A 24,869-nucleotide genomic window follows, 5' to 3' on the forward strand; every position below is an offset into this window, starting at 1 on the left:
GGAATCATCTGGCGAAACATTTCAATTGTAGGAGTTAGTCTCGCTACCTTAGCTCGAGCTTGGTTAAGGTAGCTTACCCTAACCCTCATACCTGGGCGTGACGAAGTCAAGCATCAGGCTCCAATCACCCCTGAGGCACTGTTTAGGCGTCAGCTCGCTGCCCCGCGACCACGCAACCCCTGATTGATACCCCTCCATAGCTCAGCCAGCTCCATCACTTGATCATTCACCTCCCAGCGAACAAATCTCCTTTTCCTTCTCTCTCTTGTCAGATTTCAGAGTTCCAGATTGTTGCATTAGAATACGCACACTCTCGATCATACGAATTCAACCATGTCCATCGAGATTGAGAAGATCCTGGCTGCGGCGCCCGCAACAACGCGAGGTCAGCCAACACAGCTCTCGTGCGATCCAAAGGGCGAGCGCATAGCTTACGCGGTGAGTTTCCTCTTCACACGTTACCGTCCGTTCTCTGACGCCAACGGCAGTCCGGTAAATCTATTTTCCTCCGCAGCATCGACGACCCTTCCCTCTGCAAGCAATACACGGGCCATACGACCACCACGATAGTCGCCAAGTTCTCGCCCTCGGGCTTCTGGGTTGCCTCGGGCGACGTCTCGGGCAAAGTGCGCGTGTGGGACGCTGTCGATGCCGTCAACACCAAGGGCGAGTTTGCCATCATCTCGGGCCGCATCAACGACCTGGCCTGGGACGGCGACAGTCAGCGCGTCATCGCCGTCGGCGACGGCCGCGAGCGCTTCGGCCACTGCTTCACCGCCGACAGTGGCAACAGCGTCGGCGAGGTCAGCGGCCACAGCAAGGTCGTCAATGCCGTCGCCATCCGCCAGCAGCGCCCCCTGCGCGCCGCCACCGTGTCCGACGACAGCACCATGTGCTTCCTGCACGGCCCCCCCTTCAAGTTCGCGAGCAAGGCTGCGGGGTTGCACAAGGGGTTTGTCATGGGCGCCGCGTTCAGTCCGGATGGGAGCGCCCTGGTCACAGTGGGGGCGGACCGGCGGATTCAGCTGTACGATGGCAAGACGGGCGAACCGACGAAGCAGGTGGGCGAAGGCGTACACACGGGGAGCATCTTCGCCGTCAGCTGGGCGAAGGATTCGAAGCGGTTTGTGACGGCCAGCGCGGATCAGACTGTGCGGGTGTGGGATGCCGAGTCCGGTGAGTGTGTGCAGACGTGGCGAGTCGGGGAAGAAGGGAGTGTCAACGTTGCGGATCAGCAAGTTGGCGTGGTGTGGCCGCACGGGAGAACCGACGGGCTCATCATCAGCTTGAGCTTGAGCGGCGATCTCAACTACCTCACTGAAGGGAGCGACAAGCCAGCCAAAGTCGTCCAGGGGCACAACAAGAGTGTCACCGCGCTGGGCGTGACGTCCGAGGGCAAGGGCAAGATCCTCACAACAGGCAGTTTTGACGGCAAGGTCTGCAGCTGGGACGTTTCGACAGGCACCGGTACCGCGGTAGATGGTCAAGCACACTCCAACCAAGTAACCCAGTTCGCCTCGGCCGGCGGCCAAACCTACAGCGTAGGCTGGGACGACACGCTGCGCACGATCCAGGAATCAACCAACAACTTCCTCGGCAATTCGATCAAGCTCCCATCCCAACCCAAAGGCATTGCCACCACCTCCACAGGACGCACCATCGTCGCTCTAAACGACAGCATTGCCGTCTACGCAGACACCAAACATCTCACCCAGCTCCCGACCGACTTCACACCAAGCGTCATCGCAGCGCACGGCTCCACCGTCGCCGTCGGCGCAGCCAACAACAACACAGTCCAAATCTACACCCTCTCCAGCTCCAGCAACACCCTCACACCGTCCCACACACTGAGCACCTCCACCTCCCCAATATCCGCCCTCTCCTTCTCCCCGGACGGCACCCACCTCGCGGCGGGCAACGCGGCAGGAAAGATTGTCGTCTACAAGACAGCAAACTGGGAGGTGGCGACGGACCGGTGGTCGGCGCACACGGCGCGGGTGCTGAGCATTGCGTGGAACGCGGTGGGGACGCACGCCATCAGCGGGGCGCTCGACACCAACGTGCACGTGTGGAGCCTGGCGAAGCCGGGCAGCCGGGTCAAGGCGGCCAACGCGCACAAGGATGGCGTGTATGGCGTTGCGTGGGTCGAAGGGCATACGAGGGTTGCGAGTACGGGAGGGGATGCGGCGGTCAAGATATGGGGTTTGAAGGGTTTGCAATGAGCTAATAGATGTGTGATATGGTATGGGGGTTTCGTGTTGGTCGTATGTGGTATGGTAAAGCAGGCAAGACGGATAGAATCACGATGTTACGAGTGAGATGAGGAAAAACGAAGACAAGGAAGTCAATTAGGTTTTCCATCTATGACCGGACCTGCGTGAATATGCAAGGTACCGGAAGACTTCAAGCCCATCTTTATTAAACCACACATCTGAAACTATGATAATCGAACCGTAAATCTGACCCTGACCAAGGGGACCGTAAGAACGGGTATCTCCTCCAACCAATAAGCAGTGGAAAACCGCATGGTAACCATCCCACCGTCCGAGAAACATACAATAACCACTCTCCTCTGTCCCAGGCCACTGTCAGATACTCCACCGCATGTTCTTTCCCCAGCTTCCCTCCCACCAAATCAGGACTACAATCGTCCCAAAATCCAATTCCAGCCGCGGAACCTGAAACACGCCATTGCTGATGGCATAAACGCCCCATCTCAGAGACTCAATTGTTTCCAAACATCAGGTGCATCAACTCTTCCCCCGTCATGGCCTCTGCCTCGTCCTCGGTCGCCCAAACGCCATCCCAGCTATCGACCAAATTGGTGCCAAGATCCGTCTGGAGGTTGCCGACTTCGGTGTCCCCATTTCCAGTCCCAATTCCATCTCCAATCTCATCTAGATTAGGGACAGGCAAGTTGGCAATGTCGAGGTTGACACGCTCGCCTCCTTCCAGTTGAAACTCGACTGCACCGCCTGCACCAAGCCCGGCAGCCACGCTTGCAGCCTCGAATTCTTGAGTGAACTGGGTAGTGCGTTGGAAGCCATTTCTGTCGTTGATAGGGAGAGGCGCGTTTGCCAGGTCAAGGTCGATGAGTTCGGCTTCCGGTTCATTTGGACCTGCGTCACCAACAAAGGCAATGGCATTGCCAGCGCCGAATTGCCGAGTAGACGGGGGGATGCCGTTGATTTCATCGAAAATACCGTTGAAATGATTGTAGTTATTGTTGATAGTGGGAAGAGGGAAGTTTGCGACCTCAGCGTCGACGAGCTCGTCACCCTCGTCGTTCCAATTTCCACCTAAACCCGGCGTAGCGAAGCCGAAAGCCTCGAATTGCTGAATGAGCTGAGGAATACCGTTGATTTGATTGCCGATTCCGTTGACGGTGGGAAGACGGACGTTTGCGAAATCAGGGTCGTTGGGCTCGTCAACCTCTTCATTTTCGTTTTCGAGGGCAGCAGCAAGCGGAGCAATGGCATTCGCAAAACCCCGCATAAACTCCACCAGTTCATTGTTCAGTTCGTCTTCTTCGTTGATGGTCGGCAGAGGTTGATTTGCCGGGGCAGGTTCGATGATCCGGTCACCCTCTTTATTTTCGTTTTCGAGGGCAGCAGCAAGCGGAGCAGTTGCCTCCGCAAACACCTGAATAAACTCCAAAAGCTCGTCGTGGAGGTTGCCGTTTCCGTTGACGGTGGGCGGAGTGTGATTCAGGTCGAGTTCGGAGATGAATTCATCTTGCTCATCCCTGAATACCAGGCCTCCGCCAGCGCCAGGCACGGCCAGGCCGCCAAACTCAAATCCCTAGTTGAGCTGGACCATGCCTTTGTTGAGGTTGCCGTTGCCGTTGACAATGGGCGCAGGATTCGCCTCGAGCTCGATGGGCTCCTTCCCGTCTTCATTTTGGACCCCACCACCGGCGCCAGGTACGGCAATACCAGTCTCTAGCTCCTAGTCGAGCTGGGGCATGCCGTCGTCCTCCTGGTTGTTGACCGCCTCGGCCGGGCCATTGCCGTTTCCATCCGGTTGCTGCTGTGACGCGTTGGCGAAATTTGCTTCCAGGACGGCCTGGTTGAGCGCGTTCATCTGCGCAGCAAACTCGGCTGGGTAGCAGGTCAGTACCATCCAATCGAAGAGAGTAACGCGATCGGCGGCAGAAACGGGAAACGACGGCGGGCAGTACGGCGGCAGGGCGTCCAACGTGCCTTGGGTGATTCGGTCGGCAATGAGATCGACCGCGTCGACGAGTGATCTGATGATAATTGGTTAGCATTGTGCAACAAACGAAAGAGAAAGAATCAGCGCAAGTCATTCAGAAAGATAAGGTTCTTACCCGAGGTGCCCAATGACGGCCAGGCCGTCGTTCTCGAGGCTCTCAGCCAGCTCAAGTTGGTGGTTGTCCATCAGCGTCGAGTTCGCGACGACAATGAGTGGGGCGCCGAGACTCAGTACCTCGCCCACAGTTCCAGTGCCTGAGACGAAGTGTGAGCTGGGACCGTCGGAACACGTGTGTGGTAGGATCGACAGCAAAGCTTACCGCCATGGGAGATAACGCACCCCGCCGGACGCACGTTCACCTCGCCACGACAGGCGAGGATGTGTGACTGCATCTCGGTCGTGTAGCCGAAGCACATGACCGAAATGCCGACCCGCTCCTCGTCGGTCAGGCGGGCGACGCGCTCCGTGATGGCGTCGAGGTCAGGGCCGCACTGGATCTCGAGGGTCCTGTAGTCATGACCCGCGAGGCACTGGAGGAACCCCGCACTGCTAACCTCCTCGAGGAGGGAGCGGAAGCCAGCCGTTGCTCCGACCGTGACGAGGCATTGGCGACCAGGCAGCTGGGGTGGCGGAGGAGGGGCTGTGGTCTGGTGAGCTTGAGAACGGTCATTGTGAATAAAATCACGTTTCTGAATTTTTCGCTCACGAGCTTGGGCAGCAGTGACTGCGTCCGAGCCGGAGCTCGGAGCGCTGTCACTGTCCCCGTCGACACCATTGACGCCGTTGGCCATGACAGCGGCCGGCGCGGCATCTTGGGGTTGTTGGAATTGAGCGGGGCCAAGGCCACTGCCAAGGAGGAACACCGCGTTGAAGGGGTCCATTACTGGCAGAATAGCACGGAGTGTGAGGGAGTATGAGGCGGTGTGCAGGTTGAACTTTGGACAAATCTCGCAAGATAGCGGAAGAACTTCGGCAGTAGTTCGGAACATAATCTTAGGCAAGTGAGAGCGGAGCTTCGCAGGTGGGGTAACATGTTTGTGCTGGCGATTGTTCTGTGAGCGAAGAGTCGCAATAGGGGTACATGTTCATCTGTACGGATCCGTACAGGTCACACAATACTGCACTATAGGTGGTAGAGATAACTTTAAATAGATAGAAGATCCGGGTTAACAGTCACATGCCATCACAATTAGTGACATAGGGCCGGAGTCTTTTGATCCATTGATATGCTTCCCCACTCATCACCTCTCTCGACCTCTCCATACAACGCTTTGCACAGAGTCTTAGGATTGCAAACAGAAACTAAGAACTGCTCGACAGGGCTTATAGTCTATTGCCAATTGATAGCTCATAAGCCCAATATGTAATGAGGCATCAGTATCTCAGACATGGCTAAACTTACTGTGTACATCCAACTTAATCGGGAATGTAGACTGTGGCGGTGCAGGTGTGGCTAGTGATCCGCTCGGAGCCAGCAACTCCAGATTTTTGGCCATCCGAGTTCCCACCACGCATCGGGAGCCGCGTCCAACCACGACCCGACTCGACAATCCGGCATGGCCTCCCCCGTCAACCTCCTTCGGCTGTGTCTCCGGCCTAGCCGGAGGCTACCAAACCTCCGGGCTTCCGCTGTTCCGCAATTGACTCATCGGCGGCCATTATCGACGACACAATGGCGATCCGCCAGCACGCCAACAGAGGACGACGCCTCCGCAAAGGAGGCCGAAGACGAGTTGGAAAAGGTATTCAAGAACCCCGGCGAGTTCCTAAATGCTTTCATCCGCGATGAGAGCGTCAGCGACGAAGAGCGACGGCTGGCCCAGCGCATGCTGGAGGATTGGAGCAAGGTGCCGCTCCCCGAGAAGCAAAACATCGAGAAGCTTGCGCAAGAAGTCAACGAGGAGTCTGCGCAGCTTCGCAGGCCAATAATGCCCAAGAAGGATAGCTTCTGGCATGTGGAGGAAACCGACCAGGACTTGATCACGGACGAGGTTGGCGAGGACGATTTTGAGGAGGACGATATCATGGCCATGGGTCACGCCAAGCTCGAGGAGCATCGCGAATTCCGAGAATACGCGCGCATCGCTGTCTGGGAGATGCCGCTTCTCTCGAGTAAGCTTCTTCGGACCCTGCGTCCGTTTCAGTTCTCCCCCTGGGCCAGAAACCTAACATAAGTTCGAACCAGAACTCGCCAAGCCGTTCCAGCCGCCCGCCGAAGACGAGGTCCTCCGGTTCCGATACACAACCTACATGGGCGAGTTCCACCCCGCCGACAGGAAGGTCGTAGTGGAGTTCTGCCCCAAGGACTTGCCCGGCCTCAGCGAGGCTCAGCAGCTGAAGCTCAAGAAGCTTGCCGGGTCCAGGTACAACCCGGAGAAGGACATCATCAAGATGAGCTGCGAGCGATTCGAGCACCAGGCCCAGAACAAGCGATACTTAGGGGACCTCGTGAACAAGATGATCGAGGCCGCAAAGGTATGGAAGCCGATGAGCCGCGTCGCCATTTCTTTGGTTTTCCCCGTGGCTAAGACCGGACACTCTAGGACCCCACCGACATGTTTGAGGACATTCCCCTTGATACTCGCCACCACAAATTCAAGCCCCAGATCAAGTTTCCCAAGAAATGGTATCTGACAGAGGAGCGGAGAAAGGAGCTCGAGGAACAGCGGAAACAGGCGCTGCTGCTGGACGAACAGAAGAGGACGGAGGGGACCTTGATCGATGGCGTGCAGGCCATCCAACAGGCCATGCTTCACGCCAAGCCCGTCGAGGTGGTTCCGGTGTTGAGGAGAGGGCAGCGTGGCCGAAGGTAGGCCTCGGCAATCATGCCCGTTGAAACAGGGCGACCTGTCGCCTTCGGCCAGACTAGACGGAAACATATGCCTGCCATGATCCGGAGGACGGTGGGCTCATCGGCCACACCTTCCAGCCATTGTCCTGCCGGAACGGATTCTCGTCGAGGCGTGGAATTGGCTGTTGTATTATGAGATTCAATGTACATCAACTCATAGAGGATTGGGAGAGCTGGGATCTCGTTGCGTCGCAATGTATACTCGTGCTTCGGCTCGTAGACCTCTCGGCATTGACTGGACAACAGCCTATCGCATGTCTCTCATAAGGGGCTATCTGTGGTTGCAACTCTGAACTGAGCCTATGGAGAGAACCCGTTTCGAAGTCAAAGGGGCCACAACATCGGCCTTTCTTTCGAACGATAATTCTTTGCCGCCTGTTGAAGCTGTCGCGAGCCAAGGGCCCTCGGACTTCTGAGCAAGGAATGGGAAACGAAAATTTCATTTTCCAAGATATCAGCCAAATTTTAAATATAATTTCATTCAGGCTCTCATTGAAAAGGCTTGGCGAAATGGAAATACGGGTCTTACAGCTAATTATATGGAAATCTCGGGCTAGGGACTCGCTTAGCGAACTGTTGGGGAGGGTAGTAGAATTGTCACCTCAAGTAGCCCTAGCCCTAGCTCTTCGCCATTTGCCAAATACTGTAGATATAGGTGAGATATCTGAGAATTGAACTTTCAAGGCCCTGTTTCATTTTCCAATGATCAGAAGTAATCCGAATATCCTATCCCTATTCTGAGCGTGTGGCTTGGGCACTGTGGGGAAGCGGGGTTCGTGCCAAGGCTGCAACCGACCCTGCCATGCAGCTGCTATTCCGGGTGAGCTGCTTTTAACGGTCCGCTCCTGAGCAAGTCGACTTGGTCAAGACTTTGAAGCGCTCAATATCATGGGTTGCAGCTTGAGTTAGGGTTCGTGCCATGGAATATCAAATTTGTACTCATTATCTTTACCTAATGAGTCGCTGTATGACTGCCGATACTCTGTGGGTATTTGTGTTGGATAAGTTTGAAAGTTAAAGCGATAGCGTCCCGGTGGTGTGGACGCAACATGTGATGTGCGAGATTGGAAGGATTGCCTTCCGGCGCACAGAGCAGCGTTCGCTTCGTCCGCGGATGCCGAGGTTCCTGCCATGCAGGTTTCAAGTTTCTCAGGCAGCTGTTCTTTTTGGACATGCCTCTGTCCACCAACTCAGGTTTGTATGTGTTGAACGACGGCCTGCAACATTGACGGGATAGGGACGATTCCGAGCTCCTCTTGCGCCGGTTGTCCGCCCTTCCAGTTGGGGTGGATTGGTATTTCTTGGTCGCACGCTCAGTCCTCGTTTCTTTCGCAAGGCCAGCGATCACATTCGAGAGGTTCAGAGTCTCCCACAGCTGCAACCATGGCTGCCAAGGTGTCGATGTCTGAATTCCAGGCCACGGCCGTCGACGCCATTCCCCAGATCACCAACTCTGTCCGCGGGACCTTCCGCACCCACAAGACCAAGAAGCTGCAATGGCGCCAGGTGCAGCTGCGCAAGCTCTACTGGGCCCTGGAGGACTACACGCCCCAATTGCTGGCTGCGCTCGCCAAGGACCTGCACAAGTCCGACTTTGAGGCCTTGATCACCGAGATTGACTGGCTGAAGAAGGACTGCATCTTCATGCTCGACCATCTCGAGAAGTACGCCAAGGATGACAAGCTGGGGTCGCCCGACCTCCCGCCGCCCTTCTCCTTGATGAATTACCGCGTTCGCAAAGAACCCCTGGGCACCGTGCTCATCATCGGTCCCTACAACTTCCCCGTCCAGCTCCTCCTGGCCCCGTTCGTGGGCGCCATCGCGGCCGGCTGTACTGCCGTCCTCAAGCCCTCCGAGGTGACGCCCGCGTGTGCAATGGTGCTCAAGGCGCTGATCGAGACGAGGCTCGACACGACTGCCTTTGCCGTCGTCAACGGCGGCATTCCCGAGACCACCGCGCTGCTGAACGAGAAGTGGGATAAGATCTTCTTCACGGGCAGCGCGGCGGTTGGCACCATCGTCGCGAAGAAGGCCGCCGAGACCCTGACGCCTGTCGTTCTCGAGCTCGGCGGCAGGAACCCGGCCTTCATCACCAAGCACGCCAACCTCGCGCTGGCCGCGAGGCGGCTGCTCTGGGGCAAGACTATGAACGCGGGCCAGGTCTGCCTGTCCCAGAACTACGTCCTGATCGACAAGGACGTTGGCCCCACTTTTATTGAGCACCTCAAGCAGGCGTACAGGGACATGTTCCCCAACGGCGCCAAGGCGAGTCCGGACCTGGCGCGCATCGTCAACCATAAGCATTTTCTGCGGCTGAAGAAGATGCTGGATGGCACCAAAGGTAAGATCGTCATGGGTGGCGCCCTGGACGAGTCTGAGCTTTTCATCGAGCCTACCGCTGTGCTCGTAAGCTCGGTGGACGATCCGATGATGCAGGAAGAGTCGTTCGGGCCCATCTTCTGCATCTATCCGGTCAACTCGCTCGACGAGGCCCTCAACGTTGCCAACCGGGTTCACCGCACACCGCTCGCCCTCTTTTCATTTGGTTCCAAGGCAGAAAACCAGAGAGGTACGCCAGAACAACCACACCCTGACCCCCAAGACTCTCATGAATCTCTTGGACTAACACAACCGACAAAAGTCCTCAACGAAATGACATCGGGCGGCGCCACGCTCAACGACGCCTTCTTCCACGCCTCGGTCAATAGCATCCCGTTCGGCGGCGTCGGCGACAGTGGCTGGGGCGTCTACCGCGGCAAGGCGAGCTTCGATTGCTTCACACACTTCCGCACCGTCTCGGAGACGCCCGCGTGGGCCGAGAAGATCATTGACGTGCGCTACATGCCGTACAACATGGCCAAGCTCAAACTGCTGAACCGGTTCACGGCTAAGAAGCCCAACTTTGACCGCAACGGCAAGGTCATCAAGGGTTTCGGATACTGGGCCAAGATGGTGCTGTGTCTGGGCGGTAAGGGCGCCAAAGGTGCGTTCTTGCGGTGGTTGGCTGTGCTCCTGGCCCATTATCTTTATACGAACCGTTTTGGCAGATAGGGGTGGGCAGTGTTGGATTTGCTTCCCATTTCGTGCACTTGTTTTTTTGGGTTCTATGTTCAGGGATCTAATGTCATTTTTTGCCATCTAGGAGACGGGTAATAATGCACTTATACGATGGTGTAATAACATTGCGGTCGAGCATGGCCGACGCCGATGACCTTTACAGGTCCATTGCATTTGACACACTCAGGGTCATTTTCCCTTTCTCCATCAACACCTCTATGGAATGATCACAGGGTCCCTTTTAGTTGCTTTGTTTTCAGAAGATACCAGGCATCATTAAGCCACGTTTCTTGCGTTAAATAGCTTGTAGTAACGGGATGGGCTCAGCAGGAACCTCAGAGCCCAGCTTTTGATATTTTTCTGGCAAAACGCCGAGCTCTAGATTACGTCCCCTTGAGTGCCGCGGCCAACTGCTGCCCCATCTCACCCCCAAGGTAGATGTCGTCCGGCCCTCCGGCCGACACCATGGCCATCTCCACGGCCTCATGATAACCCCTCATGACCATGTCCTCATCCACCCGCAGACCGTTCTCCACCAGCGCCGTCACCACCCCCCGCAGCCTCGCAATCTCCCTCATAGTTTCAACCTCGATCCGGTCGTTCTGGCTCGAGTACATGGTCGTGCTGACATTCTCCTCCATATTCGTGATCCCCGCCGCCTTACTGTTGCCGTCCGCTTCGGCCGTCTCGACGTGCTTGCTGATCCACACGTACCCGTTTACGCCCAACACCACATCAATTTGCCCGCCCCCGTTCGCCGCATCCATGGTCCACACCTGCCGCCGGCTCCTGACCACCCCGCCTCCACCCCCTGTCCCGCTGACGGCGACGAACACACCGTTGCGCAGCTTGCCGTACTTGAGCGAGCGCGTGTGCAGCACCGCCCCGCCGTCGGCGAATAACTGCTGCACCTCGGCCACGAGCAAGTCACCCTCAGCGAAGAAGGTGCGGATCTGCAACTCGTCTGTCTCGGTCCGCTTGCGCAAAATGCCGCCCGGCAGGTTGATGGCGCTGAGCGGTAACGAGGCGAGCTGCGTCGAGCCGACGTCGACGCGCCACCGCTTGGCTTGCACCTCGACGATACGCCCCACGACGAGGTCGCCTACCTCGGGCGTGTACCGCGCGCGCAGCGGGCGGACCGAGAGGAGCTTGTTGGTGCGCGTGATGGTGCCGGCCACCGACGAGATGATGGCCGTCGTGGCGGGCGTCACATACGTGCCGTGGCCGCGCATCCATTGGGGGTCGTCGGTGATGAGCTCGCCTGGGGTGACGATGTCGGAGGCGGTGCTGGTGGTGAGGCGGGCTCGTTTGGACGGGCGGGTGGTCATGGGCAGGTCGCCGTCTAGCTCGACTCCGCCTGCTTCTGAGTCGGTGTCGGAGGCGGAGGAGACATTATCTTCCGGGTCGGCGCGGATGGGGCGGGAGGGTCTGGGCGCGAGGATGGTGATGGGCATGGTTGGTGTGTCTGTCGTAACTCGTTTGAGGCAGACGAGGTGAGAGAGAAAATTGAAAATGCGGCCTTTCCCCCCTTTTTTTTGCACTGATATTATGATGTGACCGCGTGAATAGCTGAGAACAAGAGTTACAAAATTGTAGTTTCTAAATTTCTGCTTCGGGTTTGGGAAGTTGGATATGGTGAGATATACGCCATCCAAGCATAAAAGTGAGAGCGCTCTCGTATGAAGTTGCTTCTGGTTTCAAGTTACAAAATTACAGTTGGTACAGAGAACATACGTACCTCTTCCGTCTTCAGGTACGTTACCAGTAAGGTGATACACTGTCTTACTGAGCCCACTGTAATCCGTAATCCACGCAAGCTGCGGCCGTCGCTTTCCGTTGCGCGGATCCTTCCCCACAGTTTCAAGACCTATTGCATTCTACGTTTCAGTGTTTTCGGGGTCTCTTGCTGCCGAGCCGTTCCTTTTGTTCTGCCGAGGTGGTTCAATCGGCGCTCCCCACGCCTTCTCAGCCGACAGGTCCACGGTAACTGCTTCACAGTCGCCTGCGCAGCCTGATGAGGCGGCCGCCCTGGACGCCCCAGCTTCGCACTGGCTGGCCGCTGGCGACAATTGACCAGCTTCGCTTCCAATACGAGAAATGAATCCGTTTCGCAGTCCATGTCGCGCACTCGCCAAACATGTGAGTCGTCGTTCCAGCGCAGTCTTGGCGCCCGCGGCCTCGAGTCAACAACAGCCGGTGTTGCAGGTACAACTTCGTTATGCGTCTGCCGGTACTGCCCGGCCAAAGACGGCCATTTTCTTTCCCGGTGCGTTGCTCATTTCCAGTCTACTCGTAGTCGTGTCCAGCTACTGACGTTGAGTGGTACGGCAACAGGGCAAGGGGTTCAGAAGGTGGGCATGCTCACGCCCTGGATAGAAGCCTTTCCCGTCACGGCCATGCCCATCATTCAAGAAATTGACGATACCGTGGGGTACAAGCTTTCCAGCATAATACAGGAGGGACCTGGGAAGGTGCTCACCCTGACTCCGAATGCGCAGCCGGCTATCATGGCGACGTCCATCCTGATACTGCGCATCCTGGAGAAGGAGTTCGGCTTCAAGACGTCCGAGCGCGCCGACTTTATGCTGGGCCACTCCCTCGGCGAATTTGCCGCGCTGGTGTCGAGCGGCTATCTTGAGTTCGAAGACAGCCTCTTCCTGGTCCAAAAACGCGCCGAGGCCATGGCGGCAGCCACGCGGCGCGCCGAAGAGGAGTACGGCGGCGAGTATGGCATGGTGGCCATCGTGAGCGAGCCCGAGTACATGCCGTCGTTGATCAACGCGATTCACGAGTTTGTCGGCTACAGCAGCCTCGGGACCAAGTCGGAGAGCGCCGAGGACTGGCCGCCCATCGACCAGGTGCTCATCGCCAACATCAACAGCAAGAACCAAATCGTGCTGAGCGGCAACATTGAGCGCATCAAGACGCTGGTCGCGCACGTCAGGCAGTTCTCGGGCCATGACCCGCGCGCGGTGCGGCTCAAGAGCGATAGCCCGTTCCACAGCCCCCTAATGAAACCTGCCGTGACGGTGATGCAAAGCCTACTGGCGGGCACCAGCCGGGTCAAGGGGAGAGATGGCGAGGATATCGTCACGTGGCCCGGAAAGGTGCCATGTATCAGCAACGTCACGGCACGGCCCTTCGAGAGCAAGGCGGAGCTGAAGGATCTATTGGCGAGGGGGTGCCTCGAGACGGTGCGGTGGTGGGACAGCATAAGGTATCTCGACCAGGAGCAGAAGGTCCGGAGGTGGGTGGGCATTGGTCCCGGCTACGTCGGGCGGAACCTGGTCGGGAAGGAGGTGGGCATGAGAGGGAAGGATACGATCAAAGGTGGCGGCGTCTGGGCGATTACGGACCCGAGCGAGATCGAGGAGGTGCTCAGAGGGCTGGAAGAGACCGAATGCCTTGTGGATGAGGAGTGAGCGTCCGACTTGTGAGGGCTGTGTGCTACCGACATTGTGACGGCGTCGGATACTTCGTCTTACCCGTTGGGTCATTTGCACGGATTACTGGGTGAAGAATGGGCGCTGTTGGCGTTTGAGGTCAAGTCAAAGTGGGAGGCATTTGCAGTTCTATACCACTTGCTGTAGTGATCCCCTCACCGTAAGATCTCACACGATTCGAATACACGCACAGATGTTTTTTGCTTGGAGTACTAGGCTCCCGCATGTCAGCAGCCTGGTCTCCAGGCTGAACACGTCTGTGCGTATATTCGAATCGTGTGAGATTCTACGGTACTTCAACTGTCTGGCAAGTCTTCGTGTTCGCCCTCATTTTAATGGGTATCCGTGTGTTGCGGTCGTCTCACCAGTGCAGTTTCCCTAGCCTCGTTTCTGTAACGGTGTGAAGTTTTGTATACCGTATAGACCCACAGTTATCTGGCCCCTTGGTGCTCGCCGGAGCTTGGTCATTGATAAAAGCATCGGCTTCCCAACTCAGCTTCACTAGCTCCATCGAACTCCTGTCTGGCAGCTTCATTCGCCCATCATGGCGACCGCAATCCCCTCAATAGCGTGCATTGGCGTGATTGGCCGAAATGTAGGAATTCTCGACCTTTATATTGCCTCTTCGCACGTGTACTGATTATCAAGTGCAGAACAACCCCCTTCACACGTCCATCTTCCCCTCCTACGACCCCTCTACCAACAGCTACCGCCCCGTCCGGACACCCCTCCAATTCTCCCTCATCCTCTCCAGCACCCTGGACGTCTTCGAGCTGAGGTCCCGCCAGAATGCAGCCGCCGGCGTGGGGCTAACAGGCGACTTTGGCCTCCTGCACGCCGTCGACGACCGCCTCGCCGCCTACGGCTTCGAGACCAACACGGGCACCCGCTTCGTCGTCATCGTCGACATGCGGGGTCGGCGCATCGATGGTACAGTCGCGGCAGGCCTGGCCGACGGGAGAGACAGCAAGAGGATCGCCGGCGCCGCGGCGGGCCTGCGGGAGGGCGAGATGAGGCCCGTGTTCAAGGCCATGCAGACGGCGTACATACGGCTGATGCAGAACCCTTTCTTCGAACCGGACGAACATTCACCGCCTGCCGGACACGGTGGCAAGAAAATTACGAGTAGGAAGTTTGCTGGAGATATGAGGCGGATTGGGGAGAATTGGATGCCGGGGGTTACAAATCTCTGAGGGGCTCTCGCTGATGGCTTGGAAGGAGGAGATAGGCCTGGGGTTGGGAGTTGCCAGACGGGATGGGCCGAGCTGGTGGAACTCACATTTCGGGCGCTGCCAGCAGATCACCTCTAGCTTTGGTTGAGTCTACGACGACAGAAGGCAATAACTCCGAACATCGATGCGGAACCCGAACATCGACACCAGCGGCTACGCCAAGTTGACCGCCAATCACACAGTATTTGTCAGGCTAAACGTCTCGAACGGGATCCCTTCGGTCTCCTCCCAACCCTGGCCTTCGGTCCTCGCCATCTTCGCCCACCCCCTCACCAACGCACGCCAATAGCACGTCTCAGCCGCCGGGCTGAGATACCCACCCCCAACAAACAAATCCCGCTGCCGCCTCGCAATCCCCTCCGCAATTTCAGGATGCGCCTCCAACCAGACCACCGTCTCACCCAAATCCGACCAGTCCGGCGAGACAAACACCATATTCGCCTCCTCAGGCCTGTACCCGACCGGCCACGCCCTCCTCACTTTCTCAGTCGGTGTCCACCGCTTCCCCCCGATCCCGTCCAACTCGCTCGAGAGCACGGGCCTCACAAGGTGCGTGACATGCTGCATCCACATGATGGGCGGCGTGAGCACGACGCTGGCGCACATCTGCAGGAATTGGAATCGGCCGCTGTACGCGATCCCCTCGGTGTGCACGACGTACTTGTACCGGCAAAACTCCTCAATGGGCAGCGCGTTGCTGGCGTTGTGCTCCGCCCCGCCCGTCCAGTCGAGCGCCTCAACGTCGGCCCACGGCTGATTCTTCGCCGCCCTCACCAGGTCCTGTCGCATCCGTGGGCTGTGCACGCTGTTGAACCATGTCGTGCCGCGCCAGACGGCCTTGGCGATCTTGGCGTGCCATTTTGATTTTTTTCCGGGGGAGTCGAGGTATCCGTACGAAGCTTCGAGCTCGGAGATGGCTTGCGCCGCGCGGGACATGGAGCCGATGAAGGGCAGGTCCCACGCCCAAAAGGAAAAGTGTGGCATCAGGAACGAGCGCTTGTTGGGGTCGTTTTTGGAGGTGGAGGAGGAGGAAGAGGAGGAGCCGAAGGCCGGGTCGGCGTGTCGGCTGTAGGCCCAGGCTGTGCCGAAGGGCTGGTCTTGGAAGTTGAGCGTGAAGATGGTGTCTGGGAGCGGCGAGGGCGAGGTGATGAGGGCGCGGTGGAGTTGGTGCAGGGAGGCGGTCCGGGACTGGTTTACGGGGGCGAGTGAGTAGGAGATACATGGGCGGTTTGGGTAGGGTGATTGATAAGTTGGTAAGCGGCGCCACTTACGTTCAGCATCTCTTGGGAGAGGTCGGATTTGCGCTGGGCGTGGATTATGTATATCTACTCGTTCACCTGTCAACGGCGCCGATCAATGGCTGGTGATGGCTAATGAGGAATCCGCACTCGTCCGTCCTTGATCCTCCCCTGCAGCGGCCCCAAGTCGCCTGTCTGCTTCACTTGGAACGGCCCCTGGGCCACGACATCGTCAATTTCCTGGGTGAGCCCCGGGAAATAGGCCCCGCACTGCTCTGCGTCAAGAGACAGGTTGTTGAGGATCTGTGGCGGCAGCGGGCGCGTCCTCTGCAGTTTGGATGCTGGCCGGTGCCAGACAAATACGAGACAGTAGAAGGCCAAAACGAGTCCTAGGACAAGCGTGATTTGTCTCAGCTGGCGGCGACTCTGACGCGCACGCGGCCACATTAACATTTGGAGTCTTGTCTTCTCGCCCATGGCGCCGCCTGCGACGTCCCCGGGGAGGGGTGTGCATTGCAATGTGCGGGTTAGGAGTGAATGGGGAAGAATACGGATAAGGAAGAAGTGGTTTTACGGCAATAGTAACTTGGGGAGTACAGTTGAGCCCTCCTACCAGTGCCCTTAACCCTAACGTTGCCTTCTTCCTCCCTACAGCAGAGCTCATGTGGCTGCCCTCGGCTTGATGGGCGCAACACTGCCTCGAAGGAGGTGGTGGGCGAGTTGGTGCGATCCAGGTTTACACGGCGGGACTCGCTCCGAAGTGTCAAGAGTTGCTGTTTCGGGAACTTGGCCGAGGGAGGGGTCGGGTGTCATTGGTTGTCCTGGCCGGGGGTTGTGGTTGATGTTCGCGGGTGAGGACGGAAACAAAAGACTTTGAGGGTGTTCTCAAAGCGAGTGGACCACACCAACGCATAGCATGGTATATATAATTTATACGGTATATATGCGCTCTGTACTCCGTGCCACCCGCTCTATCCGTAGCATGGCCGGCGTGAAGTTGATTTCTCCCATGTTAGTCGACCCCGGCACCACCTAGCGGCGGGAAGTCGGGAGCGGGAGATCTGTGGAAATGCAACCCTTTCCCCACAATGGGCTAACGGTTTGGCGCTAAGATCCTTGATTTCCGATGTCCCCTGATGCTGATTCTAGGAGCGAAGGCCTGAATCTTGTGTGCGTACCCGTCCGTGGAGTGCCTTCAGATAGCAAGAGGAGGTCATGAGTAGAAAGATTCTCGTCGCCTTTCTGCCACGGTTTCAAAGGACGGTCGTCAAGCTGCCGGGCTGGTCTCATTGTCCCCTTTCAGGTAGATCAGTGGGTCCTGGGCAACCGAGGGTACACATCCCGGGACAGGACCAGCCCAACAAACAGACTCCTTGGCTTTGCTATTTATTGCTGCAGTCTCTTCAGACTCGCAACTCTAAACCTCTCCAGCCCCGCCGGCCCCTCAAGCTCGACCGACTGCCCCATCGTAATCTCACTCGGCATGCCCTTCGAAAGCGGCGAAGGCGGATATCTCGAGGCCTCGGCCCCCTCCCAGTGCCTGGCCTCCTTTGGCAGCGGCTGCCACCAGTCGCCCGTCCGCGCATGCCACTGTGCGCTGCAGAGTTCCCACAGCCGACTCGTCGCCCGCCTGTAGGCGAAGCGCTCGTCCTCGCCGGTAAAGGCACCGGTTCTGTTGAAGTCGATGGTCTTTCTCTCCTGTTCCTTGCCAAAATCCGAGTCCTGGTCAGGGTCGTATTTTGACGTGGGGGACTCTGCGTAGGTGGATACGTTGGGGCGGAAGGGAGACGTCTGGTCCTGGTATACTTCGGCGATTGTCTCGGAATAGGTTGCGTCGGTACCTTCATCGTGGCTACCTGCTGCTGCTGCCTGAGCCGCATCCGTTTCCGCTGCCGGTGCAGTCGAATCGGGGAAGAAAAGACAATCAGGGCCAGCCGCGGCCCGGATAACCGACTTACATCGTGATTCGTAGAGTGCGTCCAGCAGAGTGATGAATCGCCGTGCCTCGTTCTTCATGGGCAGTAGAAGGACGGGAACGTGGTCAATGATGAAGGTATGGTAATTGGACGCCAGAGTAACATAGTCGGCCGGTCCCAGCGTGCCGACAAGCTCAGCAAAGTGCCAGTAGGAGACGCCGGCCTGCTGACGAGGGACGAGCAACTTCCTCCCATACACTATCAATGTGGCAGGCTCCCAGTCCAGACTTTGGGCTCCATGGCTCCCGTGTTTCATACCACCAACATCCCGTTGGGCAGCCATCCATACTTCATCGCCATCGGATGGCAAAAAGTACATAGCTGGCATCTGGGTGTTCGATTCGCATTCACGGTCGGCTAGCTTGACGCGGCTGCCCGCAGCGAGGCCAGGGCTGATCCCCACTTGGGAAGGCACTGAGTCAACAGCTGGTAACGACTCGGCTGAGAGAAGGCCCCGAGTCTCCCGCCTCCTCCAATCGTGTGTCCCCTCCACGTGCCAAAATTCACAGCGAGCCTTGAGGACTTCAAGAAACGCGGCGAAGTTGCTGGTTTGACCAACGAGTTCGCCGCCAAACCGGCTCTTCCCAAGGCCGAGGACTCTCTCGACCAGGCCACCAGTGGCTGGCGGCGAGTAGTATCCTCCTGTGGCCTTTTCCAACTCTTCAGGCATCCTGTTCGAAGACGCCACCAGGACGCCACCGAGCTGGAAGAAGGCAACAAAGAGATTGCTCATGATCTTGCTCGCCGCCCTGTCCGGGAGCTGGAACTCGTCGAGAAACAGAATAGGGGATGTTTCGACCAGCTCCTTGGCCATCCAGAGCAAAGGGTACTCGGGACTATCCTGGACTGACTGGGGCCGAGACTTGCGGAACTCCTCTAGTCTCGACAATGTGTGCAGCATGAACGTGTTGAAATGCCATCTCTTCTTTCGTTGAGTCGGCAGACCCTCGGCGAGGAGTCCCAGAAGCATGGATTTGCCCGTGCCCACTTCCCCCGAAAGGAACAGCCCTTTGGGCGAGTCGACGTGCAAGGCAGCCTGATAATTCGTCAGGACCCTCGCCAATGCCAGGCTCTCGCTTCCATCGTTTCTCTGGAAGAAACGGGCAAAGAGCGGATTGCGGCGGATCGGATGCGTGGAGGAGGCGAGGTAGGTCCCGCCGTCGCCTTGCGGCGCCGCATCGACATTGGTTGCCTTGGCGATCCGTCGGAGCCTTGTCCGGTACTCGTGCGAAGGCGTGTAATCTTTGAGTCTGAGGTACACCTTTTGCAGGTGGTGAGCGAGGCGGTACTGGGCCGAATCTGGGCTGTAGACGCCCGTGGCGATGAGAGACGAGTATTTGACGAAGGGGTCGGTGATGGTGACCGAGGTCGTGGCCCGTCTCATGGCAGGTACTGGAAAGTAAGTCTTATGTCCGAAACCATTATGAAAAGATTATAGCATGGGCGGCAAGGCAATGTAAAGGCAGGTATCCGGATGTCCTCGAGATGCAAACAGGCCGGGGCGGTGCTTCCGGCTTCAAAGTTGCCGAAGCCGACCGAATGGTTTTGGTTCACCACACCAGGCCGGGCCGAGCCAACGACAATGATGTCACGCACCGGGGGAGGCCTGCAATGAATGAGTACAACTCAAAGCACAGGGAAACAGCAGCTAAGGAACACCATCAGTATATACAGGCGAGACTGAGAATGCGATCGATAGCTACCGTAGACACGAAAAACATTATAGTAGAAACAGACTTTGTCTGCTGGTCATCAAAGGAGGCTGCTGGTTCAGACTTTCGGAAGAAACTGGCTGGCTCGCTGCGGGTTGATTGGATCAAGACAAGCTGAGCAGAAAACAACTGAATGATCCAGCCTCTGGCTGAAAATGTGGGGCCACGAGGAAGATCTGGGCTGGCTCCACGACGTGCAGCTTCAGCAGCCACTCAAAACCCTGGAATTTTTGCCCAAAGTCAACACAGTCCAATCGATGAAGGCTTCGTCACTGCCGCCGTGCAGATGCCCGCCTGGACAAGAATTGTTTCGATTTCCGCTTGGTCGCTTTTGCTTCGGTTGTTCCAGAACTGACCGACTCGCCCATTCAAGCACATTGAATTCCATCAGCATTCATTTCCTGGCGTTGTTCGGCCAGCGATGATTTATTGAAGCGCTGTTTCTCCTGTTTGCTCAAGGCCGCGCGACTGCAGGATCCAACACACTCTCAACCATCGTAGCGATTGCGAAAATGTTCTCCTCTGCGCTCCACGAGGGCGGCCCAGCCAAAGGCACGCGAAGCAGTCGTCGCCGACAGCGTCCTCTCAGTTCCGAAACCTCTCTTCAGCAGCCAAAGGCGAAGCGCCAAAGGGTGCCGCTGTCCGAGACCACCTTCGCAAATCCCGATGTACAGCCCGACATGTACGAGGTCAAACCCGACAGGATCGACCTGAACACGGCCAAGCGCGACGGCATTGAGAATGCTGGCGCTCCGCAGAAGGAACTCAGTGTACGGTCCAAGAAGGCCAAGCCTGGCGAGAGGACGACCAAGGGCGACGGGAGCATTGTTTTGGTTCGTTCCCCTTGCTCCCGCCTCGACCTGACATGCGCCTCGAGCTGACCCTCCGTTTGCAGACCGCAAACAATGCGTTTACAGTGAGCAAGTTGCCGTCAGTGCCAGATAGACTCCGCGCAGACGCGCAAAGTAAGACCGATGCTCTTGTGCCGCTCCAGGGCGGACTGTTTCGTGGACCAGCTTTGCTAAATTCTTCCAAAGACCGACAGCACGGCGCCATCTACTCCTCGACAGGCTACGCCCTGACGCTCACCCATACCCACGCCTTCGTCTGGCCCTATACCTCGACGACAGCGTCACCTGAAACCTTCATTTTCACACTCCCATACCCCTCGAAGCATGCGTCCGACCCTCTCCCGCTCGCGTCTCTGGTTACCCCGTCAGCAGCCTCGGAAGAGCCCGGCCTGGTCATCATCATGCCCGTGAGCGGTAAAATCGCATATTGGGAATCCATCTCGAGCGCGGCCACCCTCGACTTCATCCGCCAACAACGGACTGGCGTCGAGGACTCAATATCGGGAATGTACTCGGGCGAGCACGTCACTCAGATCGTTAATGCCGACTCTGCAGGCTTCGTCCTTGTTTTCAGCTCCGGCCGGATGGCGTACATGAGCGTGAGGGACGGACATGGGCGACCTGGGATCACAGTTCAGTTCCTTCGGAGCGCTCTCGGTGGCAATGCCCTGGGTTTCTTCGGGACCATTCGTCAAGCCTTGAGCTCCGCCGCCTTTCGCGGTGAGATTGCTGCCGCGCGGGCTAGCCACGGGTCAAAGATTGGAGAGCGTGTGATAGTCGCTGCGACATCCAAGGGGCGGTTGCATTCCTGGAGGATCCACCGCAGTGGCCACCACGAACTTCTCGCCGATTTCGATATCCGAGACCGGCTGCTCGAAGCCGCTTTTGAGGCAGACCCTACTGCCAGCAACTTCCCGCAAGACTCTTTCGAGGTGCTCGACTTCACCTTTGTGCCCCGTGGCTTGGAACAAAAGTACATCAGGGCCAGTCGATTGAGCGAGGCCCTAACCCACGAAGAAGAGTCGTTGCAGCACGCCTTACTCTTGGTATCGTTTTCAAGGCAGCATCAGGCCCGGTATTCACTTGTTGAGGTAGTCATAAGCCCGGAGGGTCCTCGGGTCGGAACGGTCCGCCCGATGACGTCGTATACCAGCAGCGTGAGGCCCGGTGCCCCGGCAAAGCCTCGAATCTATCTCCCGCGCCCTGCTCTTGTTGCCTTCATTGTCTTCGACAGAGCAGTTGTTATCGCCTCCATGGTCGCCCCGCCTGACACACCGGAGACACAATTGCAGGAGGATAGCCACCTGGTACCGCCTACCTTCGAAGATGTGGTGGATTTCCGGGACGAGGAAACGCTTCAGGTTGTCGGCTCCGGCGTCGAGGAGCCCATCGGGAATGGGCACGCTCAGGACGACTTACGGCCGCACCGCCACAGGACGAAGAACCCTACAGCAGTGCTCCTACTACAAGGAGTCGGGACCGTCCGGATCGCAGTCACCGACATTGACCGGTTCGCTAGTGACGCACCGCCCAAGGTTACTGCGAAGAGCAAGCTAGAGCAGGCCGTGTTCTTTGGCGTCAAGGGCGATAATCCCTTAGTGTTCCAAGGCAGGAGAAATCTCCCGTTCTCCGCCCAGGAAATCGGAAACGCCGCCATCGAGTTGAGCCACGAGATCGTGAGCTCCAAGACGCCATTCATTGCAAACTTGCCGGCGTCCCTTGAGAACAACATGAAGAGCCGAATTGTGTACTTGGACGGGCTGATCGTCTATCTCAGCTCGCTCAAGATTGACTTGGACATGCGGACTCGTTGGATGCTGCTCTTTAATGCCGAGAAGATGGCCGTTGCGACATGGATTTGGCAGAAACATGAGCAGTTCCTCGCAGAGCGTCCCAAGGGAGACAGGAAAACCCTTATATCGGAAACGGCAGTCTACATCAACGAGAATCAGAAGACGGAGCTCAATGTGGCCGTCGGCCAGGTGGACCCTGTCCGCCACTGGTTCATCAACGACGTGTGGCGGTTGGACATTTTTGTGGCCTGGGCTTATCAAATCATCAAGTACCACTTCACCGAGAAGCTGTCGGATGAGGCTGGCCTCAACCGTCTGGTTTGGGAGGCTGTTACCGTGAACAACGGAGCTCTGTTCGAGGCCCGGCAGTTCCGGCTCAACCTAGCAAGGCAGTACGGCGTTGACCCGACCAACATTGCGGGCGGCAACGCCCTCCCAGAACCCTGGACCGCGACGTTTTTCATCACAAATAATCTCAAGCGGCTGGTGGAGTTCTGCTACCAATGGCTTGAGAGGTACTCGGGACAGTCTTCCGAAGACTCGCCCGTTGACCCCCGCCTTCTCGAATCCATCCGACATCTCCTGCCCTCGTTAACCAGCCAGTACCTTACCTCTCTGACCGAGTTCTCCAGCTGGGCTTCGTTGAGTGACGACCCGCAGGCTCAGGAGCGCGGGCGAACTTACCAGCAAATCTACCAAGAAGATGTTTTCACCAAGATCTTGAGGCTGAAGGATTTCAACCTTTGGGAGGAGGCCATCGACCTCGCGAAGGAGTACAGGTCTTTTGACTCGCTTGCCGAGGTTGTGGTACAGCAGATACTGGCGTTGGAACAGAGCGCGATAGTGGGGAACACGACCGACAGCGCGCAGAACCTCGCTCTTGCTAAGCTCAAGAAGCAGAAAATGGGCCGCTTGTTTGACGAGTACAAGGAGAGCTTTGCGTTCCGCGCCTACGAGGTTCTTCTCGAGCACAGCGGGGTCCAGGCGGTGCTTGACTTCCCGTACGACAAGAACGGCTATGCGACCAAGTTCTTGCGGACCAAGCCGGAGCTGGCCAAGATCTCCTGGATCAACGATATCGAGCGGGAGAAGGACATTGACCATGCCGCCGAGACCCTGCTGGACCTGGGCCTCACACGCGAGCAGCAGGTCTGGAACAAGAAGATCGAGCTCAGCCTGGGCAAGCTGGCTCTGCTTGCCGAAGATGCCGAGCAAGCTGCCACCATTGACGGCGTCAGCAGTGCCCCTTCTGAGAACGAAGGGAAGAACGGCGTCAACCTCGAGAAGATTGACCATGCTCTGGAACTTATCAAGATTCAGGACGCTCTGTATAGTCAGATCCTGCCCACCATCCAGGAAGGCGTCGACGAGTCGGCAGAAGTGGAACTTGCTGTCAAGGAGTACGGGGTTTTGATCCCGAAGAGGCACAAGGCTCTTCTACAGGTCTTTGAGGATTCCATGGGCCGCCTGCTCCGGCACGAAGCGCTGCAGTCACATACCTTGATTGACCTGCTCACTCTCGCATCTCTCCCACCCAACCACTACGACACCATCGGCGACCAGTTTTACCTGGCTCTGCAGGTCGCCCAGTACGGCCTTAAAGGCGAGGAGCGCTCCAATGCCGAGCGGCTCATCTGGCGCCGTTGCTTCAACCGGGACGACTGGAAGCGCGTCAACGAGACCAATGAGAAGGGCGACCTCGACCAGCTGGAAACGGTCGGCCAGACGGCGGCCTACCACGCCCTCTTCGCAGTTGTTGACGAGCGTAAGTTTCCCCCCTCTCTTCATCTTGCACCCCAAAAACGCTGGGAGCAGTTTTACTTATTTTCCCAAAATGCAGAACACTCCAACCCGACATTCCAACCTTACGTCAAGCCGTCGGATTGCCTCGGCGTTTTTACAGAGACCCTCGACCGCCGCTTCGACAGCATGGACGACGGGTTTCGGGGCAAGCTGCTCGATGCCATGCGCTGGGAGGACAGACAGCTGCGCGCGGCCATTGAGAAGGCGCAGCTCGATGCGTGGTATCGCACGACCAAGGATTGTGCTGAGAAGACGGTCGCTGTCACGTATGACCGGCTGACGGCGGCAGTGAGGAGGGCTCAGCAGCAGGGTGGTAAGGGTGTTAGGGAGGGGGTGGATGTTGGTGGTGGTGGTGCGGAGGGGTTGGATGGGTGGAAGGGGATGGGGAAGCTGATGCCTGGAGCTTTGTTTACGGTTTGAGCGGGTTGCGTGTGTGTCGAATTTTTTTTTTGTTTTTTCTTTCTGTCTTCGCCTGGATCGGCCGAAGATGGGAGGCTTGTGGGATGGAGGACTGGCGAGGAAGGAGGATGGAGGTTCACCGTCCTTCCAGTCTCTCTTTTCTTTTCGCATTGTAGATGACGGATCACGGGGCGTATTAGGGTATACGCGGACCAAGGTGTATAAATACTGTTTCGTGATATTGCTGGTTTGACGGTGGGTTTCTGATGAGACTTTATGAGAACACGGCGGGTTTGAGG

At 57.4% G+C, this 24,869-nt stretch overlaps 11 protein-coding genes across 11 annotated transcripts; 6 read left to right on the forward strand and 5 right to left on the reverse strand.

The window, feature by feature from the left end:
• Positions 1 to 151: 151 nt before the first annotated feature.
• N657DRAFT_640580 (WD40 repeat-like protein) lies at positions 152 to 2,571 on the forward strand. Its single transcript, XM_062791997.1, has 2 exons — positions 152 to 438; positions 489 to 2,571. Exons 1-2 carry the CDS (start codon positions 334 to 336, stop codon positions 2,220 to 2,222), a joined length of 1,839 nt encoding a protein of 612 aa, XP_062650486.1. The 5' UTR covers positions 152 to 333; the 3' UTR covers positions 2,223 to 2,571.
• Positions 2,572 to 2,639: 68 nt separating this feature from the next.
• Positions 2,640 to 3,846, reverse strand: N657DRAFT_173672 (uncharacterized protein). The gene has a single exon (XM_062786081.1). The coding sequence runs from the start codon at positions 3,493 to 3,495 to the stop codon at positions 2,725 to 2,727; it is 771 nt and encodes a 256-aa protein (XP_062650487.1). The 5' UTR covers positions 3,496 to 3,846; the 3' UTR covers positions 2,640 to 2,724.
• A 102-nt stretch (positions 3,847 to 3,948) lies between these two features.
• N657DRAFT_565740 (glycosyltransferase family 1 protein) lies at positions 3,949 to 5,006 on the reverse strand (the record flags this gene model as incomplete). The annotated part of the gene is made up of 3 exons (XM_062788381.1): positions 3,949 to 4,249; positions 4,331 to 4,469; positions 4,535 to 5,006. 3 exons carry the CDS (start codon positions 5,004 to 5,006, stop codon positions 3,949 to 3,951), a joined length of 912 nt encoding a protein of 303 aa, XP_062650488.1.
• A 382-nt stretch (positions 5,007 to 5,388) lies between these two features.
• On the forward strand, positions 5,389 to 7,486 carry N657DRAFT_640582 (mitochondrial ribosomal protein). The gene is made up of 3 exons (XM_062791998.1): positions 5,389 to 6,327; positions 6,401 to 6,690; positions 6,759 to 7,486. Exons 1-3 carry the CDS (start codon positions 5,772 to 5,774, stop codon positions 7,026 to 7,028), a joined length of 1,116 nt encoding a protein of 371 aa, XP_062650489.1. The 5' UTR covers positions 5,389 to 5,771; the 3' UTR covers positions 7,029 to 7,486.
• A 963-nt stretch (positions 7,487 to 8,449) lies between these two features.
• On the forward strand, positions 8,450 to 10,117 carry N657DRAFT_677460 (aldehyde dehydrogenase; the record flags this gene model as incomplete). The annotated part of the gene is made up of 2 exons (XM_062795988.1): positions 8,450 to 9,635; positions 9,708 to 10,117. The coding sequence occupies 2 exons, from the start codon at positions 8,450 to 8,452 to the stop codon at positions 10,115 to 10,117; spliced, it is 1,596 nt and encodes a 531-aa protein (XP_062650490.1).
• A 164-nt stretch (positions 10,118 to 10,281) lies between these two features.
• On the reverse strand, positions 10,282 to 11,827 carry N657DRAFT_173619 (uncharacterized protein). The gene has a single exon (XM_062786080.1). The coding sequence runs from the start codon at positions 11,575 to 11,577 to the stop codon at positions 10,507 to 10,509; it is 1,071 nt and encodes a 356-aa protein (XP_062650491.1). The 5' UTR covers positions 11,578 to 11,827; the 3' UTR covers positions 10,282 to 10,506.
• A 393-nt stretch (positions 11,828 to 12,220) lies between these two features.
• Positions 12,221 to 13,545, forward strand: N657DRAFT_565262 (FabD/lysophospholipase-like protein; the record flags this gene model as incomplete). Its single annotated transcript, XM_062788345.1, has 2 exons — positions 12,221 to 12,389; positions 12,458 to 13,545. The coding sequence occupies 2 exons, from the start codon at positions 12,221 to 12,223 to the stop codon at positions 13,543 to 13,545; spliced, it is 1,257 nt and encodes a 418-aa protein (XP_062650492.1).
• Positions 13,546 to 14,110: 565 nt separating this feature from the next.
• On the forward strand, positions 14,111 to 14,759 carry N657DRAFT_565363 (Sedlin; the record flags this gene model as incomplete). Its single annotated transcript, XM_062788352.1, has 2 exons — positions 14,111 to 14,161; positions 14,220 to 14,759. 2 exons carry the CDS (start codon positions 14,111 to 14,113, stop codon positions 14,757 to 14,759), a joined length of 591 nt encoding a protein of 196 aa, XP_062650493.1.
• A 213-nt stretch (positions 14,760 to 14,972) lies between these two features.
• Positions 14,973 to 16,513, reverse strand: N657DRAFT_566406 (uncharacterized protein; the record flags this gene model as incomplete). Its single annotated transcript, XM_062788426.1, has 3 exons — positions 14,973 to 15,986; positions 16,070 to 16,123; positions 16,187 to 16,513. The coding sequence occupies 3 exons, from the start codon at positions 16,511 to 16,513 to the stop codon at positions 14,973 to 14,975; spliced, it is 1,395 nt and encodes a 464-aa protein (XP_062650494.1).
• Positions 16,514 to 16,968: 455 nt separating this feature from the next.
• N657DRAFT_640588 (lactation elevated protein) lies at positions 16,969 to 19,486 on the reverse strand. Its single transcript, XM_062791999.1, has one exon. The coding sequence runs from the start codon at positions 19,394 to 19,396 to the stop codon at positions 17,423 to 17,425; it is 1,974 nt and encodes a 657-aa protein (XP_062650495.1). The 5' UTR covers positions 19,397 to 19,486; the 3' UTR covers positions 16,969 to 17,422.
• A 520-nt stretch (positions 19,487 to 20,006) lies between these two features.
• N657DRAFT_610718 (uncharacterized protein) lies at positions 20,007 to 24,591 on the forward strand (the record flags this gene model as incomplete). The annotated part of the gene is made up of 3 exons (XM_062790338.1): positions 20,007 to 20,557; positions 20,620 to 24,133; positions 24,209 to 24,591. The coding sequence occupies exons 1-3, from the start codon at positions 20,237 to 20,239 to the stop codon at positions 24,589 to 24,591; spliced, it is 4,218 nt and encodes a 1,405-aa protein (XP_062650496.1). The 5' UTR covers positions 20,007 to 20,236.
• Positions 24,592 to 24,869: the final 278 nt, after the last annotated feature.

The sequence above is a fragment of the Parathielavia appendiculata genome, assembly GCF_033297405.1.
Source record: "Parathielavia appendiculata strain CBS 731.68 unplaced genomic scaffold N657scaffold_2, whole genome shotgun sequence".
In the NCBI taxonomy this organism is placed as follows: domain Eukaryota; kingdom Fungi; phylum Ascomycota; class Sordariomycetes; order Sordariales; family Chaetomiaceae; genus Parathielavia; species Parathielavia appendiculata.